The sequence below is a fragment of the Fundulus heteroclitus genome, unplaced genomic scaffold (genome assembly GCF_011125445.2).
Source record: "Fundulus heteroclitus isolate FHET01 unplaced genomic scaffold, MU-UCD_Fhet_4.1 scaffold_42, whole genome shotgun sequence".
Classification (NCBI taxonomy): Eukaryota; Metazoa; Chordata; class Actinopteri; order Cyprinodontiformes; family Fundulidae; genus Fundulus; species Fundulus heteroclitus.
Genome location: NW_023396835.1, coordinates 2,741,824 through 2,766,752, shown reverse-complemented (window position 1 = coordinate 2,766,752; position 24,929 = coordinate 2,741,824). Strand labels below are relative to the sequence as shown.

Genomic DNA, 24,929 nt, shown 5'->3' with positions numbered 1-24,929 from the left:
TACTAGGAAAAATATCTTTAAAAAGTCGTGGAGGCACAGGATCCCGGGGGGAACCTGATAGCTTAATGTGGCCAACCACATCCTCTAACAGTGAGACAGTCACAGGCTCAAACTGATTGAAAGCAGCCGAGCAGGGGAGCTGACCGTACATCTTTTATTGCTGAGTTCACAGTTTTTGCTGCTAAAAGCAACAAGGAGGGAAAACAGCAAATATTCTGGTGCTGATCAGCTGGTTTAGAAAACAATGTTGACAAATGAACAAACCCAACCGAACCAGAACATCAATTCTGAAGGAAAACAAGTGCTGACAATCTCTGACTATTGATTTCTGAGCAGTTTAGACATAAAACAACAATCAAGAAAATAATCTGCTGGAGATTAAAAAACCAGAATCAAACTCACTGAACCTTCAGTGGATTCTGTCTATTTGGGTTTACAGAACTCAGCAGAACCTTCAGGATCAAGATATACTCCAGCATGTAGCGGCTGAGTGAAGGTGGTCTGGACTCTGTAGAGGAGAGTCATGGTTTTAGAGACGCTGTAAAAGGAAAGAATACCTGCTCTGTGATCCATGTACACTCCTACTCTGGAGGAACTAGGACCTGAAATGATGGTCCACTTGTTATTGTGACCAAATCCATAACCTCCTTGGTAACAATCTAATGCCCAAGATTTGTCATTATTTCCAAATCTACATTCATTCCCTCCTCCTGCTCTGCTGATATTCTTGTATGTGACTGCTACATAAACTCCATTTCTCCTCTCCACCTCCCAGTAACAACGTCCAGTCAGACTCTCTCTACTCAGAACCTGAAGATGATTAGTGAATCTGTCTGGATGACTAGAATAAGACTGAGGTTGTTTCATCAATGTCACCTTCCTGTTCCCCTCTGATAGTAACAGATAACTGTGTGCTGTGTTTGGATCCAGTGTGATTTTACATGAAAATTTAAAGAATCCAGCTCTGCTCTTTGGTTCTGGTTCTGACAGTGAAACATCCACCTCAGTGAGTCTCAGTGAGATGTTTGTCCATGCGTCTCTCAGGATGTCCTGTAGTTGATCTCTGAGCTCTGACACAGCTGCTGTCACATCCTCAAAGTAGCTGAGAGGACGGATCTTGATGCTGGATGAGTGTGTAGACTCACTGAGTGCTGACAGTGAGGGGTAGTTGTGGAGAAACTGGTTGTGATCCTCTGTGTCTGAGAGCTGCTTCAGCTCAGCGTCTTTCCTCTTCAGCTCAGTGATCTCCTGCTCCAGCTTCTCCTGAAGCTCTTTGACTCGACTCCCTTCAGTTTCCTGCTGGGATCTGATCTGCTGCTTCACATCAGAGCTTCTTTTCTGCATGAGACGGATCAGCTGAGTGAAGATCTTCTCACTGTCCTCCACTGTTTTATCAGCAGAGTGCTTGATGGCCTCCAGCTCCTGTTGAAGCAGCTTCACATCTTTCTCTCTGTCCTGGATTCTCTGCTGGATGTTTTCTCGTCTCACCTCCAGCTCTCTCTGCCTCTCAGTCCTTTCTGCTGCAGCTGACACTGTGTCGTGGCCTTTATGTTCATCCTCAGGGCAGAGATAACAGATACACTTCTGATCAGTACGACAGAACATCTTCATCACCTCATCATGACCAGAGCAGATGTTCTCCTGGAGGTTCTTGGAGGGCTCCACCAGCTTGTGTTTCTTTAGTGGAGCCACATCATAATGAGGCTGAAGGTGTTTCTTACAGAAAGAGGTCAGACAGACTAAACAGGACTTGATGGCTTTCAGTTTTCTTCCAGAGCAGAAATCACAGGCCACATCTTCAGGTCCAGCATAGCAGAGATCAGCAGGAGCAGCTTGGAGTCCAGTCTTCTTCAGCTGCTCCACTAAAGCTGCTAACATGGTGCTTTTCTTCAGAACGGGCCTCGGTGTGAAGGTCTCCCTGCACTGAGGGCAGCTGTGGATTCCTTTCTGATCCTCTTCATCCCAGAAGTTTTTAATACACTTCATACAGTAGCTGTGTCCACAGGGAATAGTCACCGGATCCTTCAGTAGATCCAGACAGATCGAACAGGACAAGGTTTCTCGGTCCAGCTGGTTCTGCTCCATTTCTCCTCTCGGTCACAGTGACTGTGTGAGTTTCATTTCCTGAAAACAGCAACAGCTCTGAGCTCTGATCTACGAATCACGTGTCAGAGCAGAGAGGCTGCAGCCAATCAGCTTTCACCTCCAGCAGATGTTGCTCCACCAGCTTCAAGGTGTGTCTGAGAGCAGGAAGAACAGGGAGGGTTATCAGGTTTTACAACCTGCAGAATAAGGAGGAGAGGACGCCTTTATAAAGCTTGCATACGCACAAAATGGGCCTGAAATGTTTGAATCCTCCTTTCCACGCAAAATTCAGATCTATAACAAGATAAAACTTGTGGGAAAAATGTTTGGTCCTCACAGCAGCTCTGACCCAGGCTGACGCTCATTTTGGAGACGGTGGAAATGTCTGAAAACGTTTGATTCCTCTCAGACGTTCAATTTCACTCCATATCAGACTTTAACGGCAGATCAGCTTCATCATAACCCTTCAAAACCACAAAAAGACCTTTAAATAAATAAATTATTTGTAACTTAAATCTATGAAATTAACTTAAACTGCATAGCTGTCACTGATGTCAGCCACAGGGATTTTTCAGAAATCAAAATCTACTTCTGGTTTAAAACCACTTCATGCCACAAGGGGGCAGCACCAGTCCACAAAGTCCCTCTGGTTTAAAAGCGCACTAAGCATGAAGGTCGTTATGTGCAACACTTAGTTTGGTTGACTAATATTTTCAAGAGATACAAATAACTTTCCTCTTTACAAAGCCCCAGACCAATTAAATCTTAGTCAAGTGGTATGAAACACATTTATTTATTTTAATTATTCCTTCTTTCACAAAACTGTTGTTTTCCTCCATCTTTCCAGACCTTCATTCCACTTATGAAGAAACCTTAATTTTTTCCTGTAATGAATGAAACATTTCTCAGCAGTCTGTTGTTCAGCACTGAGCATGTGAGCCAGTAATGCATCTTTACTATTAAACAATTGCTGTGGAGAAAAAGCTTTTAACTTCTAGGGCTTAAATAATAACACAGACCTTCATCCATCCATCCATCCATCCATCCATCCTCTTCCGCTTATCCAGGGTCGGATCACCGGGGTAGCAGCTTCAGCAGGGAGGCCCAGACGTCTCCAGCCACTTGGGCCAGCTCCTCAGGAGGAATCCCAAGGCGTTCCCAGGTCAGCAGAGAGACATAGTCCCTCCAGCGTGTCCTGGGTCTTCCCCTGGGCCTCCTCCTGGTGGGACGTGTCCAGAACACCTCACCAGGGAGGCGTCCAGGAGGCATCCTAACCAGATGACTGAGCCACCTCAACTGGCTCCTCTCGATGTGGAGGAGCAGCGTCTCTACTCTGAGTCCTCCCCGGATGACTGAGCTCCTCACCCTATCTCTAAAGCCGGGCATATACTGTACGATATTTTCAATCGTTTTACTCATATAAAGCTCAAACTGTACGACGAACCCGCAGGGTTTAAAGGTTCCCTGCTCACGATATCTGTTCTTACGCTGTACGACACGACGCTCGGATGCGATCTGAGTGCTCACACTGTACGTCTAAAACCACGTCGGACTCAGCGCCATAGGGAGATGGCGTTTGTCGGACTCGTCTATCCAGAAGCCAAACATAAACAGTAAAAGAAGAAGAAAAAGACAGAAGTGTTAATGCCCCCTGTTAAATATGAAGCTCACTAAAGCGACGCGCTGCCTTGGCAATTTGTACAATTTTGTGTGCTGAAAGCCCTAAAAAGAAAAGGCAACGACATATTTGGACAAAGACATGGCTGAGCAAATGTGGCGACTACGGTCTGTCAATTTTACAGGAAGAACTTGAGGTAAGCTAAGCATTCGTGCACATTTGACAGCCCAGCCTTTTCTGCTTTGTTTATCAACAACGTTCACGACAGTCAGTTAAATGCAGAAATGAATATGTTTTTGTCTAAAGCCTGCTGTTGTTATAATTCTGTCGACTATTGTTATTGCTGTTAATTGCATAACTTGTCACCAGATGTGTGGATGTGATGAATTTCATTTTGAATGATTGTCTAAACACTAAATAGCATCTACATTTGTTTTACATTTCAAAACATGCCAAATTAGGATTTGTGATGGTTAATTTTTAAAATGAAATTTCATTTTTACTGCATAAGTCATTGTTGTTTTATGGCTTTAATAGCATCAGAAGGTTGTAAACATAAATATTGAAAGTTCTAAGTGTGTGTGTTTAATGACACCTCTATCTATCAATAGGTAGATGATATGAAGGGATTTCGGGACCTTCCGTGGATGTATGTTGTAGACTTTTCTTGTCTCCTGGAGAGGGTGACTCCACACATAATAAAGAGAGACACACACCTAAGAAAATCCCTCAGCCCCAGGGACAGGCTCTCTGTGACCTTATGGTTTCTGGCAACAGGTAAGTGTGTTTAACAAAAAATACACTCCTCATTACATCTAAGGGAGGTGGACATGAGGCAAGGTCTTTTATCCACATCACATTATAAATCACTTCACCCAAGTACATACAGCCATAGCTATAATCACCCTGTGAGTGGACATTTGTCCTTCATATGTCCACTACATTCTATTCTAAAACAAATAAATAGATATCTGTTAATCTATCAAGCTCCATCCATGCCCACTCTCCTATACATAAAGCATCAGTCATGTGGTGCCTAAAACCCTGTAGCATGAAAAATGTGTTTATTTTACATAAAGTTAGGATGAATGCAGACTCTTCTAGTTCAAAGGTCGGTACAGGTAGCCCTTCATATGACACTACACCGATGAAGGAGCTCTCAGTTTCAAAAACACTGGTGACCCCTGATCTAAATCCACCCGACTATTTAAACCACTTTCTTTATTTTGACAGGTGTGACCTTCAACTTAATAAGTTTTCAATACAAGATTGGAAGCACAACACTGAGTAGGATAGTAATGGAAACCTGCACAGCCCTCACTGCTGTGCTGCGTGATGTTTACTTGAAGGTAAATTGTAATGGAAAATGATGCTACTGCTATTTTGATGCTGTTTAACGGTTTACTGCACATTTGTCAAATATGTTCTACAAGTTAGCCAAAAGTCCTAGATGCATTTCTCCAGTCTGTGTGAAACGTGTTACGAAAACAATGTTTAAGACATAAAAAACATGTTTTCACAAAATATTTATTTCATACATCATATTTTGTGTCTGTCATGCTTTGTTTGATGAACTCGAACACAGCCACACGCAGAGCTTTGTTTGAGAGTTTTATTGAAGGTCGATGGATAGTGGAGGAAGAAACCAACAGTCTGTACCAGGCTGGAGCAGGAGGATGGTGATGGCAGGAACTGGAGAGCTAGACGAAGTTGGAGCAGGCAGGCTGGGATGAACACAGGCAGACGGAGACAGGGAGCACGGGCAGGTAGACGGAGGAAGCACAGGCTGGCAGACGTAGTGAGCTCAGGCAGGACAAGGTAAGAATGATGAACGTGAGCAGACAATCTGGCGGGGAAGAGCAGACTGAGGGAGGTTTATGTAGGAGTGATGGCAGGTGTGCTGAGTCCGGGTTTGATTAAGGATGACAGGTGTAGATGATGAGTGGAGCGTGGAATCAGGGCTGTATGGGAGGAGGAAGGTGCCAGAAAATGTCCATGGTGCAGCAGGCAAGGCTGCACCATGACAGCGTCCCACAAACACCCTCACATTTCTGAGTGGAAGGCCATTGCCACAGAGACTAGAAACAAACACACTGTTTAGGAGCAATAGATGGGAAACATGTCTTCATTCAACCCCCTGGCAACAGTGGAAGCATGTTTTACAACTATAAGTCAAGGTTTTCCATCCTACTAATGGCAGTTGTTGACGCCATGTATGCAAGCGCAGGGACACAATGAAGAGTGTCTGATACTGGAGTGTTTGCTCATTCTGACCTTAGGGATGCTATGGACACAGGCACACTGAATTTCCCCCCTCACGACACCCTGCCAGGCACTGATAACGCCATGCCCTACATGCTCATTGGTGATGAAGCATATCCCCTCTGACCAGATCTGATGAAACCATATCCCTTTCAGAACCTAAACAACAATCAGTGGATCTACAACTTCTGGATCCAGAAGAAAGTAGTCACCATTGTCTTCACATGTCTCTGTCTCCATAACTTTCTCCATATATTACTTTAAACAAATATTTACATATTAACAAAATGTGGAAATTCTCCAAACCCGACGTGGTTTGCTAAGTGTCACATAAAAACTTTGAAAGTTAAACTTGACAACTTTGTTTTTAGCAACCCAGCCACTCAGAGTTCAGCATTCTCATAAATGACATAGGCTGGGTAGATGGGCCTGGTAGTCTTTGGAGGGATACAAAGATGGCCTAGCCAGCTGACTTGCATACTGGCTTTGACCAGTATGCTCTGCCTCCTGTGTATCATATTTCATATTCATGATATTTCTTCGAAGCCTCAATTGTACTTCTCCGTCTTTCATAATTCTCAACTGCGGGGCTACTTGCTGTCCAAATAGCTCCTCAGAGTCTGCATTAGACAAGAGAGTGTTTTGTATCTGCTGAAGCAGTGAAAGTTTGGCCATTTCAAGGCTGTGCTGAGCCGATTGTGGCTTTAGTTTTTTGACTCTTTGTTTGTTGACAGGCTGACATGTGACAGGCGGACTGCTTTCCTCCTCCTGCACTGCTGACACTGGACTAGTTGTGTTTGAAGAACTTAAAACAACTGCTTCAATTTCCACAGTGGATGGATCCTCATCTCCCTCACATGTGTCCTCTGACTCAGTGCCAGGCTGTGGGAAACAGGACAGAAAGCAGTCAGAAGTTAAAAGATTACAGTGAAGTAACAAATATGATCAGTTACTCACGTCAGATAATTTCACACTTAATTATCACTAGACGTAGGTTGTCAGGAGTGACTTTATGTAATATAAATATCGTAAAGGTGTTTGACTATGTACATTTAAGTGTGCATTTCTTTTTACTTTTACATTATTTCCACCATTTCCCCACCAATATACCCTTTATACTATGGTTTTATGAACTTACTTTATACTATGGTTTTATGAACTGTAGGTTCTGTATGTCTGTGAATGACATGATCCTTCAAAAAATCTAAGTGTTTAAGTATCCAGTTCTGCTTTGGAGTCAGTGGTTTCTGGCCACTGCCGCTAAGCTTGGGTTTCAGTAGATTCCCATATTGCGTCTGGAGTGATGCCACGCGGGTTTTAACCTCATGCACTGCAAATGAAACAAAGCTGAAAGTCCCCCAAAGCAACAGTTAAACCTTGTAGTGTGTAAATGGAGAGTACAAAGGCGACGCAAACCTGTTTTCACCGTGTAATCAGAGCCAGAGACGGTACTACAGTGATGCAAGTGTATCCAGAGCATAGTTGTTAATTATAAATAACTGTGAATTTGAGCAAATTTCAAGTAGGGGATTTGCTTTATATGCATAACTTACCGTGTCACTCCTCGGTGCATAAATACATTCCTCCGACAAATGATGACTTCTTAAAAAGAAAGAAAGGGTGTCCCTCTGTCTTCATCTTCTCCATGACACTCAAATATCCCGCGAGCTGATGCCGGATTATGTTGCGTTGTAAAGAGAAGAAAATTAACTCGTTTTAGCAAGATAAGACTCTAATTAAAACAAGAAACTTTTGCCGTTAAAACGAGAAAGTTATCTAGTTAAAACAAGTTGCCTTGTCAGCCATCTGGAATCAAAACGCTTTGGTACGATCCTTGAAAGTCATGTGACCTCCAGCAGCCGGAAAAGGAAGCCTGTGAGCCTGTGAGCCTGTGAGCCTGCGCTCAGGGTTACAAATCGAGAACTTACACATACAAATACTTTTACGCATTTGTGCATCTGACGCAGCAGAAGTGTAGCAAAAATCACGTGTGTAAAGAGAAACAACCGAGAAACCGCTTGACTTGTAACCAATGATTTGTTTGTATTTCTGGGTCTGGAAGCAAAAATACTTCAGACATAAGTTTCTTTGTGTGTGCTTACAGATTTATCTACACATTTGCAAATCTCAGTACACATTTGTAGATCTGAATACAGATTTGTGGATTTTTTACACATTTGCAAAACAGATTACACACAAGTAGTTTTACACATTTGCAGATTGTTGTACACACAAATCTCCCCACACATTTACAGATTTATTTACACATTTTCAAATCCCACTGCACATACACAAATCGAGATACAGACACACAACTCTCCACACACATTTGCAAATGATAAAGCAACAATAATAGCCCCATACTTGGAGGCAACATCAAGGAGACTGGGGTGAGCTTGCCAGAGTTCCCCGAGTGGCTCCTCCGTCACTCGTACCCCCGCCATACTTCTCTGTTTTCGTCTGAGAGGAAGAAGAATTCCCTTGTTTGCATATGTGCAGTGCGCAAGGTTGGGGGAAATCGTCTCATAGATGCTCATAGCTCTGCTTCAACAGCAGGAGGCGCTCACGATCACCTCATGATGGCCAACTGAATTTCAAACATGTTTGATTTTCATCCAACCATCGGAGGTGGTCGTGAGAGGCTAATCGACTATCGTTACCCCATATATACTACATGACGCAGGACGCATGATTAACTTAAACTCGGCCCAATCCCAAAAAAAGGGTAAAAAAATCATACAGCGTATGCCCTTGACAAACATCATTCACTCCTCCTGAAAGAGCGTAGAGCCACAGGGATAGTCGTCTGCATTGTTAATGGCTTTGCAGCAATCCCTCATACTGCCCAAGCATGAAGAGACAGTGGAAAGGAAAACTCTCCTTTAACGGGAAGGAAAAACCTCCAGCAGAACCAGAACCAGGCTCAGTATGAACTTTTTATTTGCTTTTGGAGGATGCATTGAAAAACAAGCCCCAAAAGCAGGACCAGGTAGGGTCTGAGGCCCTGTGCCAACACGAAATGGGAGGTCCTTCTCTTTGATATGATGCATGATTACATGACAGATCACACATTACCTTAATCTATCTCTTGACAGACGGCCTGTTAGTTCATCCTGTCTCATTCATGAAGGCTCGCCTCATCCGGTTCATAGATTTGGCAGCAAAGTAAGAAAACAATTATCAGAGACAAAACACTTAAATATACATGTATTTATTACAATTGGAACTCAAAAGGGAGACAAAACCTCACGTTACCATAAAGCTTCATGTAGTATATTACCTGGCGTCCCCTCCATGGTGTTGTAAGCCTTTATCTGCTCGAACGAAGCCTAGAGTCCCAATTTAAAAGACTGACCGCCCCTCAAGGGGTGTCCAGGGAGGGTAAAGTCCCTGCAGACATTCAGTGTCCAGGGACTCATCTGCTCACAGACAAAGGAAGTCTGTTCTCCCGTGTTAACTTCAGGAACTAACTTTTAATTAATAGCCCAGGTGTTCCTTTAGGAGTTTCCGTACGCCTGTTTGTCCCTCTGGCACGCTAGTTGTGCTCCAGCGTATTCGTATGCCTGTTGAGTCCTAGCGTTGCCGAACGCCTGTTTGTCCGGCTGGCGTTTCCATACGCCTGTTCCTTCCCCTGGCGAACCGCGCGTTGGTTGTGCTCCGGCGTGTCTGTATATCTCCGGTTCCCCGGAGTTCTCTAGACTCTCTGTTCCCCGGGGTTCTCTAGACTCTTGATTCCCCGGGGTTCTCTGGACTCTCGGTTCCCCGGAGTTCTCTGGACTCTCGGTTCCCCGGTGTTCTCTAGCTTCTTTAGTTCCCCAGTGTCTTATATCTTTTTAGTTCCCCAGTGTCCTCTAGCTTCTTTAGTTCCCCAGTGTCCTATAGCTTTTTAGTTCCCCAGTGTCCTCTCGCTTCTTTAGTTCCCCAGTGTCCTCTCGCTTCTTTAGTTCCCCAGTGTCCTATAGCTTTTTAGTTCCCCAGTGTCCTCTAGCTTCTTTAGTTCCCCAGTGTCCTATAGATTTTTAGTTCCCCAGTGTTCTCTAGCTTCTTTAGTTCTCCAGTGTCCTCTAGCTTCTTTAGTTCCCCAGTGTCCTCTAGCTTCTTTAGTTCCCTAGTGTTCTTTAGCTTCTTTAGTTTCCTAGTGTTCTACTCACCTCAGTCTGCTCTTGCTCGATGGTCCGTAAAGGTTCAACTCCTGTTCAGTCCACAGCCAGTAACTCTGTTCCAGCTCTGTTCACCACCAGAGACTCCGTTCCAGCTCAGCCCGCAGTCTAGGGTTCGTCGGCTTTGCCGCTTTGACTTGGTCTCCAGTCACAGGCTCTGCCTTGGTCTCCTCTCATCGGCTCTGGCGCTCTGCCTTGGTCTCTAGTCATCGGCTCTGGCGCTCTGCCTGGGTCTCCAGTCACCAGCTCCGGCACTCTGCAGTCGTCTCAAGTCACTAGCTCCAGCGCTCTGCCTTGGTCTCCAGTCACCAACTCCGGCACTCTGCAGTCGTCTCAAGTCACTAGCTCCAGCGCTCTGCCTCGGTCTCTAGTTACCAGCTCCGGCGCTCTGCAGTCGTCTCAAGTCACTAGCTCCGGCGCTCTGCTTTGGTTTCTAGCCACCCGCTAAGGCGCTCTGCTTTGGTCTCAAGTTCTCGATTCTTGTGTACCGTCCTGGTCTCAAGTTCTCGACTCCTGGGTTCCGTCCTGGTCTCCAGTCATCAGCTGAAGTATCACTTCCTGGTCAGTCTCTCCGCACTACTCCTGCCGGCCAGCTTCTGCACCCAACAACTCTACCTGGTAATAGACTCTGGTTCCTCATCCACCATCCACATCGTACAATAAACTCTCTTAAAATCTAACTCTGTGTGTGCGCCAGTGTTGTAGTACTCGAGCCTGAGACTCGAACTCGAGTCAGAGTCATTAGCTAAATTTAGAGACTCGTGACTTGACTTGGACTTGAGCACTGATGACTCGAACTTGGACTCGGACTCCCACATTCAGATCATTCTGACTCGGAAATTGAGAAAAAGACTCGACTTTTTTTATATCATTAGGCTATAATTTTAATATGTCATTAGAATATTATTTGGTGTATGATTTTAATATCTAAATGGCGTACCGCTCACGTGACGTCACCATCTTATGAGCAATGCCCCTTGCCGCTAAGGTAGGGCAAACAGTGTGGGAGCGCACGTAGCAACCAGCCATTACACATGCAACAGATACAACGATATGACCGACTTTTCAGCTGTTAAACTTTCACAAGAGGATGTCCAGGTGCCCAGTTTACTGGTAGAACTGTGGAACAACATACCAACGTTCAGCTCAAACGATGGCTTGAGTGTAGAGGTCTTAGAAAGACTGGAAAACGGGCCGAGTTGATAGAAAGGTAAGTCGATGTTTTTCTCCTGGTCGGCGTTCATTGCGTCATCGGACGTTTTTTTTCTGTTTGTAGTCACCGTCCAGGAATCGGTATAAATTGTCCGGCCCGCCGAACAATTTAGTCCGGTCCGGTGGCCAAATGCATTATCATTATCTAACGGCTGTATCTCCTCGCTGCATCGACCGATCTGCACCAGATTTTTTGTGAGTCATTGGGGAGGGCTGCCGCGTTTGTGGGAATCGCCCGGTGGACGGGTGGGGAAAATGCGTGACAGCATCTGCGGTGGCGGGCGGCTGGCGGTGCGCAAACCCCGCCGGCCGGCCGGAGCCGGAGCGCGCTTTGCTGCGAGGGCCGATCGACGCCGCTTGCGGCTTTAACATCCTTCATATACGGCGTACCTCGAGTCGCTGTTGCACGTTCCATAACAACAATGTTTAAAAACCATGGTTAGGAGTCGTCTTAGACTTGGAAAAAGCAGTCGTTTTACCGAGTAAAACCAAGGGTAACTACAGTGAAAGAGTGGAGGAAAACGCATATTTGCCCTGTACATGATATGATGTCACGTTCTAAAAATAGCTCGCTCGCGAAACGCCATTATTAGTGCAATGGAACGTTACTGCTTCATGTCATACATCACACGTCACGGCATGTTCCTACAACGAACTTTGATCAATAGTGACTCGACTCGGACTTGACTCGGATGAGTAGTGGACTTGAATCTGACTCCACTCAGATTTTCTTTTAATGACTTGGACTTGACTCGGACTTGAACACTGGAGACTCGAACCTGGACTCGGACTCGAGGCATAGTGACTTGACTACAACACTGGTGTGCGCGCTGTGTCCGGGTTCATCCTAGAAAAATATCATGACAGTATGGATCTTAGCCGCCACCCAAGGGCAACACTTTATACCTTTCTTGATGCAATTAACGCTGCATTTCTTTTAGAGCAGCACTGCACGTCTAGAGACTGAAATGTTGGTCATTGTGCTTTGAAGAAAAGCTCAAACTGGGTCAGACTGGATGAAGACACTAAAAGGCGGGTTTAGGTCAGGACTTTGGGTCATTCTAGCCCAGGGGTCGGCAACCCGCGGCTCCAGAGCCGCATGCGGCTCTTCGATCCATCTGATGCGGCTCAGCTGTTGGAAACAATTATGTCGTGGAGCTGTGTACCTCATGCAGGCAGTCGTCAATGTTGGCTGACGAACACTCCTCACCAGTTGGTGGCAGTAATGCGCACTGAAAAGATGTTTGCCAACTGCCAATAAACTCAAGAAGAAGAAATAATTCTTGTTGAGTGGCTGCAGAGCGAAATAAACACAGTGAGCGCAGAGAAGGCGGCATTTTCAATTATAGACCAATTGCGTTAACATCAAATATTTGTAAAATAATGGAGAAAATGATTAATGAAAGAATGATTTATTATATAGAATCAAAATATGGTATCAAAATACCAAAGTGGTTTTAGGAGGGGTAGGAATACTATGGATGCTGTTTTGAGTTTATAATTTGAAATCAGAAAAGCTCAAATTAGTAAAGAAAGTATTGTAGCAGTGTTTTTTGATATTGAAAAGGCATATGATATGTTGTGGAAAGAAGGTTTATTAATTAAAATTATGAAGATGGGTATTACAGGTAGGATGTATTGGTGGATCAAAGATTTTCTAACTAAAAGAAAAATACAAGTTCAAATAGGTAACTATCATTCTGAGAAATATATTGCTGAAAATGGTACTCCACAGGGAAGTATAATAAGTCCTTTATTATTTTCGATAATGATAGATGATGTGTTTCTCTTTTTGCTGACGATGGAGCTATGTGGAAGAGAGGGAGAAATTTGGAATTTATTACTAAAAAGATGCAACAAGCTATTGTTAAAGTTGAAGAATGGTCATTAAAATGGGGATTTAAATTTTCAGTGGATAAGACTAAAACAATGTTCTTTTCAAGGAAGAAAATGAATGATGGTAAATTAAAATTATATAATCAAGAAATAGAAAGAGTGAAGCAATTTAAATTTTTAGGGGTTTGGTTTGATGAAAGAATCACATGGAATATACATATTCAAAGAGTTTTAGACAAATGCAAGATAGTAATAAATATTATGAGATGCTTAATTGGTAGGGAGTGGGGAGCAGATAGAATAGCACTAAAGAATATATATACAGGATTAATTAGAACAGTGATAGACTATGGAAGTATTGTGTATAATTCAGCAGCAGAGACAAATTTACAAAAACTGGATCGGATTCAATATCAAGCATTGAGATTATGTACAGGAGCAATTAAAACTACTCCTACAGCAGCATTATAAGTAGAAATGGGAGAAATGCCACTTGTATTTAGAAGAGTGCAATTAACATTAAATTATTGGGCTAATTTAATAGGTCATAGAAAGGATCATCCAACTCTACAAGTAATAAAACCCTGTTTGGAAAAATAAGTAAAAGATATTAGAAGTTTTAATTGGATTGTACAGGAAAAAATAACAGAATTCAAAATAGATCAGATTAGTATAAGCTAAACAGTTCCATTATCAGTTATACAACCATGGATAATTACAGATGCTAGGGTAGATTTTACTTTGTTGGAAAGAAGAAAGGATAAGGAATTCATATTAAACTCATATATAGTACAGGAATATATTAATAAATATTATACTTATGTAAAAATGTATACAGATGCCTCTAAAATATAACAAATCAAATAGGAGTAGCCTTTATTGTACCAGAATTTAATGTTAAAATTATGAAAAGAATAAGTGATGGACTTTCAATTTATACAGGGGAAATGATTGCAATATTATTAGCTGTTCAATGGGTGGAAGAAGTTAAACCACTAAGATCAGTCATATGTTCAGATTCTAGTTAATCTTTAATTAGTTTGCAATATAATCACTCAGAAAGCAGGCTAGATATTTTAATAGAAATACAACAGACACTATATAGAATAAATATGATGGGTTTAATTATAAATTGTGTATGGATACTGGCACATTATGGAATTAAAGGAATGAACAGGTAGATAAGGCAGCAAAAAAAGCTGTTAGAAATTCATCAGTGGATTTATTTGTTAATTTTAGTAAATCTGAAGTTAAAATGTTTATTAAACAGAAAATATAGGAAAAATGGCAAAAGGAATGGGAGAAAGGAAATAAAGGATGTTGGTTTTATAAAATTCAAAAGAAAATTGGAGTAATGAGAAGAACAGAAAGAACAAGAAGAGAAGAAACAATCACTTCTTGATTGAGGTTTGGCCATACCGGATTAAATGGTACTCTGTTTATTTTAGGAAAACATAGGAATGGCAAATGTGAATATTGTGGGGTAGATGAAACAGTTGAGCACGTGATGTTATACTGTAATAAATATGAAGAGGAGAGACAGCAATTCATTTGATTTGATTGAAGTAAAAGTTAAATTAGATTTGTTTCAATTATTCAGAAGTTATTCAGATAGTAACATTTACGGTATAGTATTTCGATATCTAAAAGTAAAACATTTATATAATTTTAATTCCTGAGAGTCATTCTGGTCCACACTCCATTCCAGTAGATGGTGGAAATGCATCTATCTGTTGTTTGCCAACCGCCAGAAAATTTCAAAGAAGAAGAAGAAGAAAAAGGCGGTATTTTCAGATTCTGTTTTTTTGCAGTAAATTCTACAAATGACAAGGGGACCACGGTGACACAGGACCTAAAATAACATGGAGTCATTGATGAGGGTGAAGAGAGCTAAACAGCAGGGTAAGAGTCGTTTTTATATCTGACGTTTGTTCATTTTCAAAGTGAGAAAAAGCGAACAGTGCTTGACTCAAGGCTGTGAGCAAGGCAAGGCAAGGCAAATTTATTTATATAGCACAATTCAGTACAAAGACAAAGCAAAGTGCTTTACATGATTAAAATATAGCAAAATAAAACAGAATAAAAGCAAGTAGGAATAAAATATAGATAGAAAATAGAACGAAAAAGTGGTGATTCAGTTAACTAGGACAGTTAAAGGCAATTTTAAACAAATGTGTTTTTAATCTTGATTTAAAGGAACTAAGGCTTTCCGCAACTTTACAGTTTTCTGGAAGTTTGTTCCAGATAAGTGGAGCATAGGAACTAAATGCTGCTTCTCCATGTTTGGTTCTGGTTCTGGGTATGCAGAGTAGGCTGGAGCCAGAAGACCTTAATGGTCTGGATGGTTTATACGCTGATAACAAGTCTGTGATGTATTTAGGAGCTAAGCCATTTAGGGATTTATAGACTAACAGAAGTATTTTAAAGTCTATTCTCTGAGATACAGGGAGCCAGTGTAAGGACTTTAGAACTGGGGTGATGTGCTCTACTTTCTTAGTCTTAGTGAGGACGCGGGCAGCAGCATTCTGGATCAGCTGCAGCTGTCTGATCCACTTTTTAGGCAGACCTGTGAAGACACTGTTGCAGTAATCAATTCTACTAATTATAAATGCATGGATTAGTTTTTCCAGATCCTGCTGAGACATCAGTCCTTTAATCCTGGAAATGTTCATCAGGTGATAGAAAGCTGACCTTGTAACTGTCTTTAGATGCTTTTGGAGGTTCAGGTCTGAGTCCATCACTACACCCAGATTTCGGGCCTGATTTGTGGTTTTTAGCTGAAGCGACTGAAGCTGTGTGCTAACTTTTGATCTCTCCTCTATCGGTCCAAATATTATAACTTCTGTTTTGTTTTTATTCAATTGAAGAAAATTTTGGCACATCCACGTATTGATTTCTTCTAGGCATTTACTTCAGTGCCTGAACTGGTTCATAGTCACCTGGTGACATGGTGATGTAGAGCTGTGTGTCGTCTGCGTAGTTATGGTAGCTGATGTTGTTGTTTTTTATGATCTGGGCTAAAGGGAGCATGTAGATATTGAAAAGGAGGGGACCCAGGATGGACCCTTGGGGAACCCCACATGTGATTTTTGTCATCTCTGATGTAAAGTTACCTACTGATACAAAAAAGTCCCTGTCCTTTAAGTAGGATTTAAACCAGTGGAGAGCTGTAGCAGAGAGGCCGACCCAGTTCTCCAGGCGCTCTAACAGAATGGAGTGATCGACAGTATCAAATGCTGCACTGAGGTCCAATAGAACCAGCACGGTGGTTCTTCCACAGTCTGTATTTATATGGATGTCATTAAACACCTTGATAAGGGCGGTCTCTGTACTGTGGTGAGCACGGAAGCCAGACTGGAAACCATCAAAGCGGCTGGTCGTAGTTAAGAAGGTGTTTAATTGTTGAAATACAACTTTTTCAATGATCTTACTGATAAAGGGGAGGTTTGAGATGGGCCTGTAGTTCTGGAGTAGAAGTTTGTCTAAATTGTTCTTTTTCAGCAGTGGTTTGATAATTGCTGTTTTTAGGGACTGGGGGAAAACACCTGACAGAAGGGACGTGTTTATTATCTGGGTCAAATCAGCCGCTATGACAGGTAAAACTTTCTTAAGGAAAACTGTGGGTAGAACATCAAGACAGCAGGAGGAGGAACGTAGCTGCTGAATGATCTGCTCTAAGCTTTTGGAGTCTATTTGGCTGAATTGGGACATTTTGTCAGGATAAGTCCCAGCTGAATACGGCTTTGGTTCTAGAGTTGGTGTGGATGTACAAACTGATCCTCTAATTTTTAGGATTTTCTTAGTAAAGAAGTTAGCAAATTCATTGCAGGCCCTGGTGGAGTGGAGTTCGGGAGCCACGGACACAGGAGGGTTTGTTAATCTGTCGACTGTGGCAAATAAGACACGAGAGTTATTAATGTTTTTCTTGATGATCTCAGAGAAGAAAGATTCTCTTGCATTTTTCAGTTGTAAGTTATATCTGTTAAGTCTCTCTTTATAGATGTCATAGTGAACCAGGAGTCTATTCTTTCTCCACCTGCGTTCAGCTTTTCGACATTCCCTTTTTTCACTTCTAACTGCTGGAGCATTTCTCCAAGGAGATTTATTCTTCCTGGAAAAAACCTTCACTTTAATTGGAGCAATGCAGTCAATGATGTCTGAAACTTTAGACTGAAAGTTATCTACTAGCTCATCTACTGAGTTGCAGCCCAAGGTTGAAGTAGCAAAGTAAGCTTGAGTAAAAGTTTCTGTGGCATTGTCCTTAAAGGTGTGTTTTCTTACGATGTCCCTTCGGCTAAATGAGTCACTGGAAATGATACATTCAAAGCTAACGGAGAAGTGATCGGATAGGGCAACATCAGTTACATTGACCTTAGAAATGTTTAGACCTTTAGTGATGATCAAGTCTAAAATATGTCCCTTTTTGTGTGTTGGCTTTTTAACAAGTTGTGTTAAATCAAAGTTTTTAAGTGTGTCACACAGTTCTTTTGCACTTCTGTCTTCAGGGTTGTCAACGTGAAAGTTGAAGTCTCCAACAATAATTAAAAAGTCATAATCAACACATATCACAGACAAGAGGTCACTGAAATCATTAAAAAAGTTTGATGTGGACTTAGGAGGCCTGTAAACATTCAGAAACATAGTTCGTACCGGGCTCTTTACCTGGAGAGCCAAATGTTCAAAAGAGTCAAATTTTCCCAAAAACACCTTTTTACACTTTAGTGAATCATTAAACAATGTTGCTACTCCTCCACCTTTTCTTTGCTGTCTGCTCTCACAAAGAAAATTGTAGTTTGGAGGAGTCGACTCCAGCAGTATAACTTCTTCATTAGATTCATGTAACCATGTTTCTGTTAAAAACATTACATCAAGATTGTTGTCAATAATAAAGTCATTAATTAAAAGGGATTTTCCTGACAGAGATCTAATGTTTAATAAACCTAGTTTATATGATTTGGTAGTTGATGGTGTCTCTGTGGCAGGTTGCATCTGACAGTTTATGACTTTTAAGTACGACTGATTATTCCTGTCTGTTTTCCTTTTGCTTTTCTTATTTCTGCCACGTATCATAACAGATATTCCATGTTCTCCGTCAGGAGGCCCAGGCTTATGCTGGTAGCGGTCTTGACTGATAAATGTACTGCCAGGGCCTGCTGTATATCACAAGGACGTTATCCGAAGGTCTTCAGGACAGGCATGTTCTGTGATATGTAGAGGAGGAGGAGGATCTGGACCTCTGCGTCCTTTGGAAGATGCTGATTTAGTCACAGAACTGCGGTTTTCAGAATTAATATGTGGAGAGGATGTCAACTGTAGACCAATCTTAAGGACTTTGTTCATGTTGTGAGAAAAATCCAGAAAAGGAACCTCTGGGCTTTGTGGAGAGGAAGGCGAGGCGGGTGTAGTCTGGACCGGTGTTCGTGACGATGGATTTTCTTGGTCCTCTCGTTGTCCTGCTGAGATCTGGGATGAATCCTCCTGTAGCTCTGATGTAGCCTCTCTCTGTGTTGTCTTTCTGGCCATCTTTATCTTGGTTTGTTCGGGCTGCACTGGGCTTATCTTTTGTTTAGGCACTGGATGTACTTTGTTTTGGAACAAAGCTGATGATGCATGGTTCACAGAATAGAAGATGTTTGAAATCAGTCGTTTTGCACCTGACCTATTTAGAAAAAAGCCATTGCTGCTAAACAGATGTCTTCTTTCCCAGAAGATGTTAAAGTTGTCTATGAAGGTTACAGTTGTTTCTTTGCATGTTTTTTCCAGCCATTTGTTTAGCATCAGAATTCTGGAAAAAATCTCGTCTCCACAGTAAACGGGGGGGAGAGGGCCGCTCAGAAGCACCTTGACATTTTTGCCATGAACTAAGTTCAACAGACAAATGTAATCCTCTTTCAACACTTCTGATTTTCTTATCCGGGTGACGTCGCCCAGGGCTTCAGCTTGTATTATGAGTTTTTCCAAGGTCGGGCGCTCTTTCAAGATCCTTGGAAGGATGTCTAATAAATCAGACATCAGGCCATAGTTCGAGTCGTTATAAATTAACACCTCTGTGTTTTTCTTGTTACAGAAATGTTTAATCCCACATACAGACCCACTGCATAAAATCAGGGTCCTTGGCCCTGTGGCATGTCTTTTCTCTGATGTATTAGAGCGAAAGTCGTTGACGTACCTCTGAGTGTTGTCATGATTCTCCTGGGTCACATTTTGGAGCGGAGCGAATCTGTTTCGTAAAGGAATTCCAGCATTTCCAGCAGGTTTACTCCTATCATTTGTTGTGGGAACAGCCCGCTGTTGTTTCACTTGTCCTGGGACATCTCTCTGTAGTCTCGGCCAGTTTTCTTTGTCTAGGCGCGGGGTTCGTTGATCCTTTGGTCTTGCACCCAGAGTGGTCCAGGGATTCTCATTTTCCTCAGGGATCTGTTTATTCAGAGAGTTGCTGGGCTGGTGGTCCCCGTTTGGAGTCGCAGGCAGGGTTGTTTCATTTCCATACGCGCCGTTTACATCATAATTCAGTTCGAGTCAGCATATCTTCTGTTCTATAACAGCGATCTTCTGTAGAAGCGTGTCAAGGTCCACTGTGGTGAAGGTAGGCATCTTTTCAAAATCAAAAATAAATAAAAAGAAAATAAATAAAAATAACTAAATCCAACTTTCCGTGGTTTTGGCAAAGAGATAAAAAGGAGATAAAAAGTAAAAGGCAGGAAAATGCAAGCAAGCAGGGAGCAGAGAAAAATGCGTCCGAGCAGGCAGAGAGGCGGCTGAAGAGAGCGGAGTCCTGCGCGGCTGAAGTCGAGCTTCAGATGCCGCCTGAACGTCTGATAGCTCGTCTAATGCAGCTGTTAGCTGGTTAATGACAGGAGCTCGTTTACGTGCTTAACTTTCCTTGATGTGATTAAAATGTGTTCGGATTAAAAGAAAAGTATTCTGAAATACCGTTTATATGGGATGAAAATCAAAAAATCCAACCATGGCGTGTGTTTACTTGCACCAACATTAGCAGAGTTGATGATTTCCATAAAACAACAGTAGAAGTTTTGTACTTTGTACGAAAAAGAAAAAAAAAAAAAAAAGGCAAAGATGCGTTGCTTCTGCTCCGGGTCCATTCTGTCGCAAAAAAAATGTGTTATATGCAGTGTGATTTAATTAAAAATTTCAAAAGGGTTTTATGGCTCACAGTGTTTTCTTTACTGTGTGAAATGGGTCCAAATGGCTCTTTGAGTGGTAAAGGTTGCCGACCCCTGTTCTAGCTCATGAAGATGTTTAGATCTAAACCACGCCATCGTAGCGCTGACTGCAGGTTTCTGGTTGTCCTGCTGGAAGCTGAACCATCATCGTACCCCTAGCAGGTTTTCTTCCAGGGTTGCCATGTTTTCAGCTCCATCCACCTTTCCTGTCACTGCTGGAAAGAGTTATTCCCACATCATGATGCTGCCACCGCCATGTCTCACCATAGGGATGGTGGTTTTAGTTTCCACCACTCTTAGCATCTTGCTTGTAGGCCTTAGAGGGGAAGGTTTGGTCTCATCTGGCCAGACCTCCTTATTTACAATATGTGCTGTGAGGCAAACTACAAATAAGACTTTTCTGAGGCTTTCTTACAATAATGTTTTTGTTGCTGCCACTCTTCCACAAAGGACAGATTATTTAGTCTCTACCAGGCTGTAACATCGCTGCTTAAATACCAGCTTGACTTGTTTACCTGTATCTGCTGCAGTGACAGGCCTTATGATGATTGTAACCAATGGAGGGAGTTTTTTTCACTGGTTCTCCTAAACCCTGAAGATTGGTGAGAAATGTCAGTGTTGGATACGAGCTTGTAACCCAGAGGACTTTACTGTGGAATCTGACCAAAGACACCTATGTGCTCTCCACATTTTCTCTTTGGTAAGGAGCCAACATCTGAATGTCCAGACCTGATAGCAACGACTGTAGCGTCTCTGCAGGTAGGCTACGTTTATTTGGCTTTTTCTCAGCTAAATGAAACCATAAAATTCATGAGGGCTGTTTATGTGAGCTTCAGTGGTGCAGAGTTAAAGATTCAAGGATTTTTTATTGTCATACCAGTTCACATTTTCATGTTTGTGGTACGAAATTAGAACTCAGATCTCGACTCAACAAGCCAAATAAATAAATAAATATAAATATGTAAAAAATGAAGTTAAAATTGGGAGCTGTATTTATTCCATTGAGTGCGACTTGAGTTCACCGGTTGGGTTGTTGGCCCAGGGCACCAAACAGGCTAGGACCGCCCCTGGATGTGAGGACCCAGAGTGGACTGGGGAAAGTTGGCTGAAGATCTGCAGAGAATCCAACAGGCTCCATTCTCTGGATCTGTGGAGGTGAGTTTCAAACATCTGGTTCCAGTCAACAACAAGGAGCTGATTAGATGTTTCTCCAGGTGTTGATGTGGTTTCAGAGATCCTCCTCATATCTGGAAGCTCTTCCTCAGACGTCCTGATGTTGTTTCTACTTGATGATGGTAAAAACAACTTCAGTTTTTATGGCAGCACCTTTTGCTCATTAGTGTTGGACTGTTGGGAGGATCCTGGCAGCGTCTCGCTGGTTCTGGGTCTTTAGAACAAGTCCAATCTCTGAGGAGCGATGCAACACCTTCTCCATCACCTGCTCAGCTTTCTACCTGGAAAACACTCAGCAGAAGCTGCGTTCAAGGGAAATGGGACATTCTGCTGTTTGTGGGTGTTTGAAACGCTTCATCAGAACAAAGTCTGTGTGTCTGTTCTGGTGAGACGATCCAAAGTGGGATTAAATGTGTTTGGTGTTGGAATAAGGAGCAGTTCTGCTGTGTTTTCCACAGGCTGCATGAGTCACAGCAGCAAGACGAGCAACAATCAGTTCATTTCAAGCTGCTGGTGAATCTGACCTCAGATCTGTAGAGCATGTTTATTCACAGCAGGACGCTGACATGAAGGTTTCCTCTCTTCAGCAGAACAAAGCCAGGTTCTGTGGAGAGCCACAGCTTCTGGGTTTGGATATTCAGTCACACTTTACTGCTGCTGTCTGCAAACTGAAGCAAAGAAATGTTTCCAACAGCAAAACGAGTTCAAGATAAACTGAATTAGAATGAAAAGCAGCAAAAATCAGCTTTAAATCCCTGCAGTTCTGGTCCAAAAGCAAATGAAAAGTGTTGAGCTGCTCAGAGTTTCAAAGTGTTTGGGTCAGAAAATATCTGAAATAGAGAAAAGTAAAAAAAACATGTGAAAGATTATGTTAAAAAAATATTTAATGCTAACAGAAAAAAATAATAAAGTGACTCAGTGTATAGAAACAACATCTCACGTTAATACTTGAAGTCTTTATTGAAATAACATTAATGTTCATCACAAATATTAGATTTAGGTCAAAATCTTTCAATAAAATGCCATAAATTCACATTATATCTCTTTATTACAGATTTTGCAGCTAAACACATCCTGTAAATTTTAAGTTTCAAATAAAACTATATTGTACAGATGCATTGTCATTTATACTGAAATACTAGTTAGTCAGATAATTAGATGAATCTCAGATGAGAAATTTAAAACAATGTTGAGAAATGAACAAACCCAACAGAACCAGAACATCAATTCTGAAGGAAAACAAGTGCTGACAATCTCTGACTATTGATTTCTGTGCAGTTTAGACATAAAACAACAACCATCAAGAAAATAATCTGCTGGAGATCTAAAAACCAGAATCAAACTCACTGAACCTTCAGTGGATTCTGTCTATTTGGGTTTACAGAACTCAGCAGAACCTCCACCCCAAAGTCCAGCATGTAGCGGCTGAGTGAAGGTGGTCTGGACTCTGTGGAGGAGAGTCATGGTTTCAGAGACGCTGTAGAAGGACAGAATACCTGCTCTGTGATCCAGGTACACTCCTACTCTGGAGGAACCAGGACCTGAGATGGAGGTCCAGATGTTGTTGTGACCAAATTCATAACCTCCTTGGTAACAAACTAATGCCCAGGATTTGTCATTACGTCCAAATAAACATTCATTCACTCCTCCTGCTCTGCTGATATTCTTGTATGCGACTGCTACATAAACTCTCTCTCTCCACTCCACCTCCCAGTAACAACGTCCAGTCAGACTCTCTCTACTCAGAACCTGATAACAACCAGTGAATCTGTCTGGATGACTAGAATAAGACTGAGGTTGATTCATCCTTGTCACCTTCCTGTTCCCCTCTGATAGTAACAGATAACTGTATGCTGTGTTTGGATCCAGTGTGATTTCACATGAATATCTCAAGAATCCAGCTCTGCTCTCTGGTTCTGGTTCTGACAGTAAAACATCCACCTCAGTGAGTCTCAGTGAGATGTTTGTCCATGCGTCTCTCAGGATGTCCTGTAGTTGATCTCTGAGCTCTGACACAGCTGCTGTCACATCCTCAAAGTAGCTCAGAGGACGGATCTTGATGCTGGATGAGTGTGTAGACTCACTGAGTGCTGACAGTGAGGGGTAGTTGTGGAGAAACTGGTTGTGATCCTCTGTGTCTGAGAGCTGCTTCAGCTCAGCGTCTTTCCTCTTCAGCTCAGTGATCTCCTGCTCCAGCTTCTCCTGAAGCTCTTTGACTCGACTCCCTTCAGTTTCCTGCTGGGATCTGATCTGCTGCTTCACATCAGAGCTTCTTTTCTGGATGAGACGGATCAGCTGAGTGAAGATCTTCTCACTGTCCTCCACTGTTTTATCAGCAGAGTGCTTGATGGCCTCCAGCTCCTGTTGAAGCAGCTTCACATCTTTCTCTCTGTCCTGGATTCTCTGCTGGATGTTTTCTCGTCTCACCTCCAGCTCTCTCTGCCTCTCAGTCCTTTCTGCTGCAGCTGACACTGTGTCGTGGCCTTTATGTTCATCCTCAGGGCAGAGATAACAGATACACTTCTGATCAGTACGACAGAACATCTTCATCACCTCATCATGACGAGAGCAGATGTTCTCCTGGAGGTTCTTGGAGGGCTCCACCAGCTTGTGTTTCTTTAATGGAGCCACATCATAATGAGGCTGAAGGTGTTTCTCACAGAAGGAGGCCAGACAGACTAAACAGGACTTGATGGCTTTCAGTTTTCTTCCAGAGCAGAAATCACAGGCCACATCTTCAGGTCCAGCATAGCAGAGATCAGCAGGAGCAGCTTGGAGTCCAGTCTTCTTCAGCTGCTCCACTAAAGCTGCTAACATGGTGTTTTTCTTCAGAACGGGCCTCGGTGTGAAGGTCTCCCTGCACTGAGGGCAGCTGTGGATTCCTTTGTGATCCTCTTCATCCCAGAAGTTTTTAATACACTTCATACAGTAGCTGTGTCCACAGGGAATAGTCACCGGATCCTTCAGTAGATCCAGACAGATCGAACAGGAAAAGGTTTCTCGGTCCAGCTGGTTCTGCTCCATTTCTCCTCTCGGTCACAGTGACTGTGTGAGTTTCATTTCCTGAAAACAGAAACAGCTCTGAGCTCTGATCTACGAATCACGTGTCAGAGCAGAGAGGCTGCAGCCAATCAGCTTTCACCTCCAGCAGATGTTGCTCCACCAGCTTCAATGTGTGTCTGAGAGCAGGAAGAACAGGGAGGGTTATCAGGTTTTACAGCCTGCAGAATAAGGAGCAGAGGTCGCCTTTATAAAGCTTGCGTACGCACAAAATGGGCCTGAAACGTGTGAATCCCCCTTTCCATGCAAAATTCAGATCTATAACAAAATAAAACTTGTGGGGAAAATGTTCGGTCCTCACAGCAGCTCTGATCCAGGCTGACGCTCATTTTGGAGACG

At 42.6% G+C, this 24,929-nt stretch overlaps 2 protein-coding genes and 1 long non-coding RNA gene across 3 annotated transcripts; 1 reads left to right on the top strand and 2 right to left on the bottom strand.

Annotated features, from left to right (window-relative positions):
* Positions 1-258: 258 nt before the first annotated feature.
* On the bottom strand, positions 259-2,085 carry LOC118560332 (tripartite motif-containing protein 16-like). Its single transcript, XM_036131273.1, has one exon. It carries the CDS (start codon positions 2,083-2,085, stop codon positions 424-426), a length of 1,662 nt encoding a protein of 553 aa, XP_035987166.1. The 3' UTR covers positions 259-423.
* An 18,336-nt stretch (positions 2,086-20,421) lies between these two features.
* Positions 20,422-21,593, top strand: LOC118560354. The gene is made up of 3 exons (XR_004929274.1): positions 20,422-20,959; positions 21,063-21,116; positions 21,400-21,593. It is a non-coding gene; the product is annotated as an uncharacterized LOC118560354 (long non-coding RNA).
* Positions 21,594-22,718: 1,125 nt separating this feature from the next.
* On the bottom strand, positions 22,719-24,554 carry LOC118560335 (E3 ubiquitin/ISG15 ligase TRIM25-like). Its single transcript, XM_036131277.1, has 2 exons — positions 24,095-24,554; positions 22,719-24,013 (listed from the first exon to the last, which is right to left on the bottom strand). The coding sequence occupies exons 1-2, from the start codon at positions 24,552-24,554 to the stop codon at positions 22,899-22,901; spliced, it is 1,575 nt and encodes a 524-aa protein (XP_035987170.1). The 3' UTR covers positions 22,719-22,898.
* Positions 24,555-24,929: the final 375 nt, after the last annotated feature.